The following is a 12,856-nucleotide window of genomic DNA, read 5'->3' as shown; positions in this document are numbered from 1 at the left end:
ATATATATATATATATATATATATATATATATATATATATATATATAGCTATAGCAGGTCTTTTTAGATTAGTTTGATTTTTTGTTATATATAGCCAATCTTTGTCCGAACATTATTCTGCTGACTCACTTGCGTCTGAACATCTCAGCAAAGATGCAGCCGGTGCTCCAGATGTCCACGGGGGTGGCGTAGCTGGACTGCAGCAGAACCTCGGGGGGGCGGTACCACAGTGTCACCACCTGGCAGACACAAACTGGAGTCCATCGACTGGATATTGTTGCATGTTTTAGCTTGTTTACAACACTGTGTTTATGTTCACCCTTTCCCAAAGCTTACCATACATTTTAGGCTTCCTGCCTTCCAGGTGGACATTTTTTTAATTCATTTTACCTCAGTATGAATATCAAGTTACAAGCTATAGGCCTACTTTGTTTGTGGTGATAAGTAGCTAATGTTAGCATGTTGTCCGGCTAAAAACAAGCAGAAGTAAGCAGTATCCTACTGACTGTGGACTCTTAGTTTTGTTTAAACTGTTACTGAAATATGAAGAATAGGTAGCACAATTCAAGATTTGAAGTTAAAACTGAAATAAATGTGTTCACTTTTTGCTATTTTGTCATTAAATTTAATTCAGAAGAGAAATAATAAGCTAGTCTGGGCTTTGCAAAAAGGGGGAATGTGCAGTGGTGGAAGACATATTCAAACACTTTACTTTGATAAAAGTACTAATACCACAAGTAAAAGCAATAATACCACCAAGTAAAAGTCCTGCATTCAAAACCTTACTTAAGTAAAGTATGTAAGTATTATCCACAAATGCACTAACAGTATGAACAGTAAAAGTGCACGCAGTAAAATGTTCAGTCACTTTTCATGAGCTCAGAAAAACAGCCTTGTATTTTCAGTTTTGTGAGGATGCATTTTCCAGCTCAACCAAGAGGGTTTTTAAATACTTTACTTAGCTTGTGAAATAGGTGAGTTTTCACAACACATAAAAAGGAACACACCTGGAAGTGCATGGTTTTCTCAGGTGAAGAACAAGGTCCTTGAATTTGTACCCAAGAACAGTACTTGAGTAGATGTACAAAGTTACATTCCACAACTGCAAATGTAAAGATGCCACTGTCTTGTATTCCCAAAGGTTAATGTTGTAACACGTTAGACACTGAATGCACTGTCAATGAAGAATTTAGTTGAAAAATAGTAATATTAGTATTATAGATTAGTTATCTCCACCAAATTTTCAGTGGCTGAAGGTTGAGTATGAACTTTTTTATCAAAAAACACCATGTTTTTGTTGTACTGCACATTGCTTCAGCTCCTCTTTCCTCTTTCCTGTGTGTTGAGCTCTCTGTTTTAGCTAAAGAGTGAAGAATCTCCCTTCTGCTCAATCTTTGTTGGGAGTTGCACATGCACAGTAGCTAGGTAAGGACAACTAGCCAGTCAGAAGCAGAGTATGAGGGTGTGCCACGCTAGCAGCTAGGCGAGCATTATCACATGTGTTACAAAGTGACACAAGTTTGTCACGGAGGTAAATGCTGGACTACAATTGAGCTGTTTGGAGCAGTTTGTGAACAGGGATTTCTGTTGGTGGTGTTAAGTTCCTTTGGGGTGGCTTTCTCACTTTGTAAACACCTATAACGTGCACAAAAAAAGATATACGTATAACACAATAATTGAAGGAGGAAACTCAAAAAAACAATATGAGCACAACATTTTTTTAAATGATGATATTCTTTGGGAAGTTGTATACACATGTATGGTCCAGGTGAGTTCTTACCACAGGAGTGAGGGCCATGTGACAGCTGTAGATCCTGGCCAGTCCGAAGTCAGCCAGCTTCACCTGGCCCTGGCTGGTTACCAGAATATTCTCTGGTTTTAGGTCCCGGTGCATCACGCGGTTAGAGTGAAGAAATGCAAGACCGCACAGCAACTGCCTCATCAGGTCCTGCAAAATCACACAAAGGAATGTTTTAACTGGAACACAACATTTCAACAGAGGTTACTTGAAAAAAAAAAAAAAAAAAAAAAGGTGATAAGACCCTAAATAATGCAAAACACTCCACCCTGTCCACACAATTTTCTTCTTTCTAACCTATTTGACAGATTATGCAGTTTATTTGAGATATTGTTTCAGTTAGTTCTCACTTTAATGCGGTCAGGAGATAATCCTGGAGCTGGGGATCTCTCTAGATACGTCTTGAGGTCTTGGTCCACATGTTCAAACACCAGAGTGACTTTAGTCTCCTGGTCTGACCTCTGGGTTGCACACACATCCATAAGCCTGTCAAACAGTGACTTCAGTGAAAGGTGTTCAAAGTGAATTGCACAATTGTATTATTTGACCTTGAGATTTACCTGACCACGTTGGGGTGGTCAAACTGCTCCAGCCTTTTTAACAGAGCCACCTCTCTTACTGTGGAGACTGGGAGGCCATTTTGGTCTGTCTGGACTCGAACGCTCTTCAGAGCCACAAACTGCCCGCTCTCTGTATCTCGTGCCTTATAAACCGTCCCGTAAGCACCTCCTCCGATCTCTGCCACTGGCTCATACTGGATGCTGGTGCCGTGGGCCATGGCCAAGATCAAACAGACTGAGAGACAAAGTATGACACACAGATCAGATGCAAAAGCATTTGATGCTAGTAATTGCAGTAATGAGATGATGAAAGGCAATCAATTATGTATGTATGTATGTATGTATGTATGTATGTATGTATGTATGTATATAGAGTTTACACTTTAAAACTTATATGAACCTAACAAGCATAACATTGGGAAGTAAGAAGCAGAGATTTAAAACATCCCACCAGCCTGGAGCTGTACTGAAAATGAACATTGGAAACCTTATCCTACATTACATCACTGTTTGACAGAAAATATCATCCCACTGCCCATTTCAACTACAATGACCCTAGACCCAAACCTACCCAGTACACAGACTTTGAATAAGCACAGAAAATTAAGTTGTAATAAAACTCTAGTAACCGAAGATGCAATTAAAATAAGGTAAAACTAATAAAGCAAGATACATAGCAACATCTTAAAACCTGTAACAGAGTAAAGCTTTTTTAGGTGTATTGTTTTGACATTATTTTTTCTATTTCTAGTATCTTTATTTTAGTCTGTTTTTCCTTTTCTTCAAATGTCTCTTGATAATTTCTAAATATCAAACTGTACATTCAAACAAGACGGTTTCACAAACCAAAGTAATGTACAAATTCAGTTTTTGACCTGATGCTAGTGCTAGAATAAGTCAGAGGAACACCAAAGTCATTACAATTCATCCTGAGGTGGGACAAGAATTTATGAACAAAATGTCATGGCACTACAACATACAACAACAACAACAACAATTCTAAAAAACACGGATGTCTACTTTTGGCGGTACGAGAGAAAAAGTCCAAGGACCCCTTAAAGTTCTCAGGATAAATCATCTGGGAACCATGAATGTCTGTTAAAAAAATTATAATAATAATCCAATAGTGAGATATTTAAGTCTGGAGTGTTCTGATGGACCAACTGACAGACCGATATTGCCATCAATTGATGCACACCATTGAAGTGGCTAATTTCTTTTTTAAATAAATACTTAAGTAAACCGGTATAATGAATTATTTGTACTGGACAAGGAATATACTTCTAATATTTTGGCTAAAATAGGTAGGCGGAAACAGAAAGATTGCAGGATGCATCATTGCGAGGAAGAGGAGGAGGAGCCCTTCATTTAGTGATCAATCAAAGCAGCTGCCCATGTATGGAGCAGTAAACCCCTGACCCTCATCAGTGTCCAAGCAGGAGATATGGATGTGGTTCAGTCATGTAGGCTCTCAGTAATAGTTTGCGTAACAAACCAATCTGTTGTAACACACCACTCTACAAAAAGGGGACAAGGGCTGTTTTTCAATTTGTAAAAACAGAGTGCTTCACACTGTCCACCACAGTGTAGTGGTTAGAGCACTACTGTCTACAAAAGAGGCAGCATCACAGAGGAGCATGCTGTACGGCTCATCAACAACCTGCTGGATGTGCCAAGAAGCCGACTGACTGCCATTCGGGCTCTATGCTGAATGTGTAACATTCGCAAATACACAAATACTGTCAAAGCTGATCTAAATTCAGATAATTAAACCTAAAAAAACGTGCATCACAGCAACACAAAAATCCTGTAATTCAAATAGTCATGAAGCAGTCCTGGTCATGATTTGCAACATTTCCCAACACAGCCAGAGATAATTCAATAGATACCTCAGTATAAACGCTCAAGTTTCTTGACACATTTCTTCTGTCTTGCAGTATGTATCATATTCCAAACTCTATTATCTATATTAACTAAAGCCTAATACATTTTAAATCACATTAAAATGTGCAGACATCTTTAAACCTGCATTAATAGATTTTTTTGGGCCACTTGTTGGCAATGGAACAAATAAACACAACATAGACATATTATCAAATTACAAAGTTCTTTCAGCAATTTGTGTGCATAAAGTAGCCTCTTTAGACATCCAGCAGACACAAAAAGACATTACTATTTATTTTGAGTCAAGTTTCTCTCCATCTGGCACACACAACTCCAATATTCACTCTCTTTTTAGTACCATTTTGGTCTCCACTGACTTCTGAGAGAAATATCTTAACTGCTAAATGTTCCATTATGTTTACCAACTAGTTGCTTATTTTGTTGTACTGTTCGGAGCTGGCAGTGAGGGCGATAAAATCAGTTTATGAGAGCCTGTTCCTGCTGGTAATGACTCAGATAAGAGCGGTGAGAATCAAAACAGTAAAGTTAAGGGCTGTATAACCAGACAAAGACAATGAGGTAAAAGATGCTACAAAAAAAAAACTCAGGAGAACTGCGTTGCAATATACTAAAAATAGAACTAAAAATATTGTAGGGTAAAAAATATTGATGCAGCTTTAACAAAAATAGGTGAGATGGACTTTACTTACACTTTTCACCTTTTCAGTGAAAAAGAGGGGTTGCTAATATCGACCTGTCTCATTTCAACCACTCTGGCAGCGGAAGTAAACTGCTTGGAGCTAAATGCCCAGCATTTTATGGGTAGTTGTGCTGGCCTCTATTAAACAGAAGGCTCCAGGTACTTTAATCCAAGGTGCTGACATAATATTAGACATATCCAAAATGGAATTTATTAGTGCTCTTCTACATTTGGCAATTGTTTTATAATCTGCTATTGACTGAATGGGACGCTAATTTAAAGCAAATACACTTAACGCATGACTTTTGGCTGCCACATGAAGCACTTTCAGCCATTCATCCCCAAACAGTTTCCCTGTCCAATTCACTCTCTTTCCTCTGGCCTCTTCACCAACTACATCTATCGGCATTCAGCACACAACCACAGAGAGCATCATCCCACTCCTTCCTTCCTTTTGTTCAAGCCTCCATCTACAGTTCTACCCCTTCTACCTACCTGACATTAACACCTTCATACCCGGAATGAAAAACCCAGATGAATGCAGAGTCACCGCTGAACGTAGCAATACTGTCCATGTCTTCTTTTTGGCCACATTTTTAAAATGTTGATGTTTTAATTAATCACGTTTACAACCTTTTGGATGAGTATTTAAATCTTACCAGAGCTGCAAGCAACTATTTTACTAACCATTTACAATACATCCCAACATGTGCATATACGGTTCATTATTTTAAGGTGTTCAGTAAAGTGGTATTCTATTGCAACAATACTGTTTGAAATGATCTATAAACACTGGTGAACATGCGGTTAACTGGCATAGAGCTCAAACACAATTAGCCGTGAGTTTGAATATTCAGTTATTCTGCCAAACCACAATTGTGGAAGCGGTCAATATAAACTGTTGGTAATAAGAGTATTGCAGTTGAGCCAGAGTGTCTGCGGACAAGAATCTGCCAGCATTCCTGTGTATCTGCAAGATATACAAATTCCTGATGTCAAAATAAACGACGAAACGAGAAAAAGACTGTAAATAAATTTCCATAAAATAAAAATCACTTGAAGTAGCAATAAAATACTACCAAAGAACATTTTATTGCAACATTGTTGCATGTTTAATTTTCAGACTTTCCCTAAAACCTTCAATTTAGTCTTATTCATAAACATTTGTTACTGATTCTAAAATTAGAATCAAGTTAAGTTTACTCTTCACAGCACCATGTATCTGTTTTCTACATATTAACAGACAACCAGTAAACTACCACTTAACTATTGAGGTTAATTATTAAGATATGTCTGTCTAATAAGCTTTTGTTACAACACCCCAGGGACCTAAGTTCATGAACCGATCCTTTAAATTATTTACATGGACAAAATGTTTTTAATTAACCTTTAGCACATTGACACACTACTTTATATACATGTAGTTAGCCAACTATATTAGTTACTAGTAGGCTGCACTAATAACTTGGATTTTTCTAGTTTTAGTACTAATATATATAAATATAAGGGGTGGGTGCAATATATTGCAGAATACTGCAATATGTTTAAAATCGCAATATCGTATCGTGTCACGATGATAATGTATTGTGATGATAGCGTATCTGGAGGCGTCTGGTGATTCTCACTCCTAATAAATATAGTTTATGGTTTCAAAATCATTTCGTAATATTTATGTAACAATTTCCAGGCAAATATTAATGAAAAAAAAACTGAACAAAAAATTGTGAGAAACAAATTAGTATAATGGACAACATAGTCAGCCTTAAGTAAACAACGTATTGATTATATATTATGATTTACAGATTGACCGAGATGCTGGATGTCTCATAAAAGTAATTAAGCTGATTTTGCAACTTTCCACTGTATGCAGACTGTGAAGCAATTGTAGTGGGAGGCAGCACTGCCACAGAGAGCCACAAAGACTGAGAAAATACTTGACGAGGAAGAGCAAGGCCTGGTGAAAGGGGGTGAATTTTCAGGCCTGTTCTGTCAAATGTCAAACTGCAGAAAGTTTTTTTTAATGCAGAGGGGGAAGAATTGCTATGATCTGAAGTGACTATATGTAACTTTTACACGTTTCTGAAACTATAATGTTCCATTTGATGACCATAAATGAGCTGTAACAGCAAACAAGACTAGTTTTATATGGTTTTCATTAATGCATCTGCTTAGGTTGGATTTTCCCCGCAAAGTCACAAAATGATTTTTATCAAGTAGACTGCGCTACAGTAAAGACATTCTGGCGGGTCACAGATTTCTTTGTTACACATAGGCCTTTCGCAATAGTCAATAAATCAATTACTCTTAGGAAAGAAACCATGACTGACTCTCAGACAGACAGACAGACAGACAGACAGACAGACACACACAAACCTCCTAATTTGTTTTTTTAACCAAACCTCAGATAATTCAATTGACAAGTGGATGGAAACTTAGCTTATGTTTACCGCATGAAACACTTGAAATTCAACGATGCATCACTAACGTATTCTTTTATTGTAAAAGAATTACTTTTTTGTCTAAGCAAAACATTCTTTGCGACTATATGACCTCACGGTAACGCTTACTCAGTAATCTACAGTGGGGAAACAGCACCTGTAAAAAAAAAAAAATAAAACAGCAGGTGTGGTAAAAACACTACAGCTTTTATCCAAAGTAGCCGCTAGAATCAACACAAACTGAAAGTTACATATAGCCACTTTAAGTAAAAGAACAAAAGTAGTGGCATCAAAATATACTTAAAGTACCAAAAGAAAAAGTACTCATACTGAATTGTTAATTTCAGATTAATAAAGGTTACATTATTGGATTATAATTATTGATGCACCACTTAATGTCGAAGCTACATTTAACAATTTAATATTGATCCGCTAGTAGCTGTAGTGAAGTAGAAGTATAAAGTACAAAATGGAAATATTCTAGTAAAGTACATTATGATATGTGGTTAATTATGACCTAAGTATGTACTGAGCCTGACATATTACAGTTAAAAAAATACACTTGTAAAAACTCTTTGGTTGATAAACTAAATAACAGCGGGACTGTTCTAGGCTACCTCTTAACCTGCCTGAGTCTTGTTTATCATCTGGCACTAGCCCCTCAGTGTCTTTATTAGTGCACTTTATTAGTATTCACTTTCATCAACACGGGGAAAATAGAAGAAGACAACAGCTTGATTTAGAACAATTCCACTGGATTACAGAATTGGCCTGTTGAATGTCCTTCCCCATCTCATTAGGACTTATGTTGATGTCAAACCTCCTCTGATCCTACAGGAAGTGGACCGGCTGTAGGCTGTGTCTGTGGTAGGCTACATAACTTGTCCCCCTAGAAACATTTCTTTAAGTTTCCCATGTGTCGCAGCAATGATGCTTCTAGCAGCTTTATCGATCAGAAGAGCCTGTCAGTTGTGATTATCACCTTCAATTCTCTCCCACCACATGTCATTCATTTAATACCGGACATTGAAGGCCAGTGGGCGTAGGCAGAAACAGGCCAGGACAGACGGAGAGTCTTCTGTCCCGACACGTGGAGCTCCTCCATAGCGCTCATTTGTTAATTAAACTGGCACAAAAAAAGTGAAGCAACAGGCCACACGGACTTTTTCCTCTTTACCTACACGTGTACTGACGTGGCGGAAGAAGACAGTAAAAAGTAGGCTACATACGGCAGAAACGGATCACCGCCAGCAACTTCCCTTTGCACATCTGTGCCACAAAAACTGCCTAAGTGTCACGCACATGAATCACAGTCATTGTAAACGGCGAGTCAGATACTTCACTTACCACCTCTGTGTATTTTCTGCGGCAGGTAAACTTTACTTTGGCTTTATGAGGAGGGCATGCTCACTAATCTGCCACGTATAACTCCTCCAGAAGCGGGTCAGGCGCGGCAAATCCAGGCGGAGGTTTACAGCTCCAGCAGTGGATCTGATGCGCACAAACTAATCAACAGATTATGATTTCGGCCTTCTCTGTTTTTCGTCTTATTCTTATTCTTCTTCTACTATGGGCTGGGTTTTAGGGCAGCCCACATCCAAAAAGTTGCATTGCTGCCACCTCAGGAACTAGCACCTTAGTGCACTATATCCTGCTAAACAGCTGTATCCTTTAAAATAAAAAAAAAACAACTTTTTTTCCCTCCCGCTGAGCCTACTTCTAAAAAATACTTGTTAGAGCCAATGTCTCGCATTTCTCTGATTAGATCTTGTTTTTGGTGGTCATTTTTTCTACAAGAAATCAACACGCGTTGCACCGTCTCATGTTCCTGACATGAACACAAGCCACTCTGGTGTTTTCCTAACATAAATAAAGTGCTGTTAAGAAACGTGTGACCAATCCTCAGTCTAGAAATAATATGGATAACCTCCCTTCTTTTACAGACAGTATCTGAATCAGTTACCCTACTAGATATGGAGAATAGGGTCTTCTTGTTCCCAGACCTGTTGCCATTTTAAAATGATTCCCTGCCACACAATACTTTTACGCTCCACGTTGGATAAATCAATGCTGGCCTCTACATTTTTCTTAGAAGCAGCTTCCTTTGCCAATTTATGACCTTCACATTTCTCGTAATACCAACATAAGGTGGGACCCGTGCAAGTGATATTTCTACCCCTCTCCTTGTCACCTCTTTAATTGTCAGAAGAATCTTATTTACAAGCTCTTGTTGACTCTTTGATGACCCTTTCCCAATACTATTGATAGCTCATACAGAGTAACTACATGTCAACACTTTATGGTCCTGAATCTGCTCAGTCCATCGCTCTGCCATCAGGATTGCACATAACTCCACTGTGAGCACACTTGGAAATTCGAGGTTCTCTTAAAGGCTTGGACATTCCACCACTGAACAACAATAGCTGCTCCTGCAGCAACTGTTTCTGGATCCTTTAAACCGTCATTAAAAATGATAGTGTTCCTGATATCTCTCTATAATATGCCCAGGGAATTCACACACCAAATCTGATTCAGTACTAATGACTTAATCCCAAGTATCTTCAAATCATTCTTCGGGACCTCCAACAGCCACAGAGGAACTGATGGCCACAGTAGGCCTACTCCTGGACAAACGTTCGTGTCATGTATAGACATTTCCTGTGCCACTGTCTCTCCTGTCCATCCAAAACGTGGACGTTTTACCCCCTCTCTCTCCCAGCTTGCCTGAATTGCTACCTTAACTGGGTGAAGACACCTTTGACCCATGTCACCTGCTTCTACCTGCAAGGAACACACTTTCTCCCAAACACTTCTAGATATTTCTTTCCTTATTTTCACCTGAATACTTCTATTATATAAAAAGTCCATTACCCAGTTAAACATATTTCCCCCAATTCCTAGCATATGCTTCTTGATAAAAAGCCCCTCTACAAAAAGCATATCATTTGCTCTTTCCACGTCTAAAAATACTGCCACAACCGTCTCAATCTGGATCTGTGCTTTTCTTATTTCATCCTCTAGACAAATTTCCCTTTCTAAAGCCACTCTGACACCCAGCAATCAACCCCCTTTTTTCCATTAAGTGCATTAGCCTTCCATCTACCACACTTGCCATTAACTCACCTAAGTGAGAGGTTAAAGCTATTGGCCTATAATTTGCTGGATTACTAGCATTTGTTCCCGGTTTTCTTATTGGAATAATAACTGCCTCCTTCCATCCAGCAAGAATCTTCCCTTCCCCCCACTTTATTTACCAAAGACATTTAAAATCTTTTGAAGTCCCTTATTACTTAAATGTCTTAACATAGCATAACAAACGTCATCTTGTCCAGGAGCTGAATTCTTACAATTATCTAATGCATTTCTAAACTCGCTCAGAGTGATAGGAACATATTTATCCTCGAATCTTTCTTTATTTTGAATAACCCCAGCATGTTGACTCCTTGTTTCTTCCCTACCCCTTCTTTCTTTTTCTGAGTTCTATTCAGTCTTCTAAAAGCTCTGTTCCTTTCCCAAACTACCTCTTCCCATTCAACACACCACCATGGAAGCGCTTTTCTCCCTAGTATTCCTGAACTTTTTGGTATTGCAGCCATTTAAGCCACATAAATACTCTGTCGCAACTCACTTTCATTTAATTCTTGGTCTGAACTACTATATATAAATCACTCGTTTCCATAAATCTCGTCCAGTCTGCCTTTTTGAAAATCCACCTACCGTGACTCTCTTCGGGACACAACCTTACATCAAAGTTCAGTTTACGTATAATTGGGTAGTGATCACTTCCAATAGTGCTGTGCACTTACACTACTAGACAAAATTGTAAGGTCTAAGACTGACTTGTTACCAGTTCTAATATCAATCCTAGTCCTTCTACCATCATTCAAACAAACAAAGTTCCTGTCATTCATTATCTCCTCAATCACCTGCCCGTTGTTATCCGTCATTTCCCCTCCCCTCAGCGTAATCTCCACACCATATAACACTATCTCTAACCTGGCCTTTTAATTCTTCAATTTTATTTAATTCTATCTGTTTACAAGAGTTATAATAATTTATTATTATTATTTTCTTTTTGTCTGCCCTTACTTCCACTACCACATATTCTTGTTTCTTCCTTATACCAAACACCCTATAGGTTACATCCTATCTCACAAAGGTGGCACACCCCCCACCACTACCTTGCTCTCTGTAACATCTGATGCCCATATAATTAGATTAAAAAAAAAAAAAAAATCCGGGTTTAAACCAAATTTCCTGAATACACATTACATCGGGATTTTCACTTCCGCTGTCTATAAACTTTTTAAATTGTAACCATTTGCCAACAAGCTCCTTGCATTCCACTGGATCATGATCTATGAGATCATCCTTTACCTACTTCCTGATTGGCGTGTACAACCAGACAGTCCCTTATTTTTTCACATTTTAAGTCTAGCATGCCCAAATGCCAAATTGCTACCATTGCAATGATATGAATCCTTTCAGTTTTAGAGCTAACCTCCGCGGTTGCATTAATTACCCCTGCACTAAAGACAACCAAGTCCCTCTTTTCTCCCCACTCGTTTTTCTCCTTCTCCTTCTCTTTTAATTATTCTCGTCTCTGTGTCCATGCATTCCGTGTTGTTGTTTTCGGTCTAACATTTCCTTCATCAACTCTCTTTGTTTGCTCCACTCTTTTGACTGCTTCTGCATAAGAAACTTTGTCCTTCCTTTTAACACTCTGAATCAGTCTCCCTTCTCATTACTTCACACAGCACTGTGTCCATCTCCACAATTGCAGCATTTAGGATTTCTCCACATTCCCTATAGTTATGTTCCCACCACATTTAGCACACATTTTAGTCCCTTGGCACAACTTAGCTACATGACCAAACTTCTGACACTTGTAACATCTTATTGGCTTATGAGTAAACTCTGACTCGGCTACAACTTTCTCAACCCCCTTGGTTAAACGCTTGGCACTCTGAACAGCATCACACTTCTCTTTCAAATGTTTAACCAGCCGTTCATCTCAATTGCTAAAGGAATCCCATATTTTACTCCTGTGCTTCCCTGTTCTCTCACTTTCACCACCTCTAGTTTCCCCAACAGCTTGCGATTTTAGAGCTCTTCCAATCTGCTGTTCAGAGTTACAGACAATCAATAAATTGCCATGATTTAGAATCCTAGCATATCTAACCTTGCCAACCTGATTCTTAATAATTTTCGTCAATTTTAACGGATCCAAACTCTTCACTCCTGGTTCTTCCAACCTCACAACATTCCATTTACCCTCACACTCTTTCACTCCTCTAAATCCTCCTTTTCTGCCAGTTCCCACCTTCTTGCTCATCCTCATCCACACTACAACAACTATCTTCCGGATTGCCTGCCATGATGTAGAATACGTGCACTTGTATCGTATGCCGTCCGCTGACACTCCCGCAAATACTCTCTCCACTTAGGCTATTCTATCCTACTTCTAACAGCCCCT

At 38.6% G+C, this 12,856-nt stretch overlaps 1 protein-coding gene across 1 annotated transcript in view; it reads right to left on the bottom strand.

Moving 5' to 3' along the window:
• Positions 1 to 8,968, bottom strand: part of cdk4 (cyclin-dependent kinase 4) — a 12,357-nt gene extending 3,389 nt beyond the window's left edge. The window contains exons 1-5 of the mRNA XM_034868666.1: positions 8,728 to 8,968; positions 2,359 to 2,593; positions 2,149 to 2,284; positions 1,781 to 1,948; positions 130 to 239 (exon numbers count right to left, since the gene is read on the bottom strand). Of these exons, the coding sequence (XP_034724557.1) occupies positions 130 to 239; positions 1,781 to 1,948; positions 2,149 to 2,284; positions 2,359 to 2,576 (632 nt within the window). The 5' untranslated portion in view covers positions 2,577 to 2,593; positions 8,728 to 8,968. The remainder of the gene's footprint in view (positions 1 to 129; positions 240 to 1,780; positions 1,949 to 2,148; positions 2,285 to 2,358; positions 2,594 to 8,727) is intronic.
• Positions 8,969 to 12,856: the final 3,888 nt, after the last annotated feature.

This window comes from Etheostoma cragini, chromosome 4 (assembly GCF_013103735.1).
Source record: "Etheostoma cragini isolate CJK2018 chromosome 4, CSU_Ecrag_1.0, whole genome shotgun sequence".
NCBI classification, from domain to species: domain Eukaryota; kingdom Metazoa; phylum Chordata; class Actinopteri; order Perciformes; family Percidae; genus Etheostoma; species Etheostoma cragini.
Note: the sequence above shows the minus strand (reverse complement) of the source record. Positions and strands in the feature narration are given on the sequence as shown.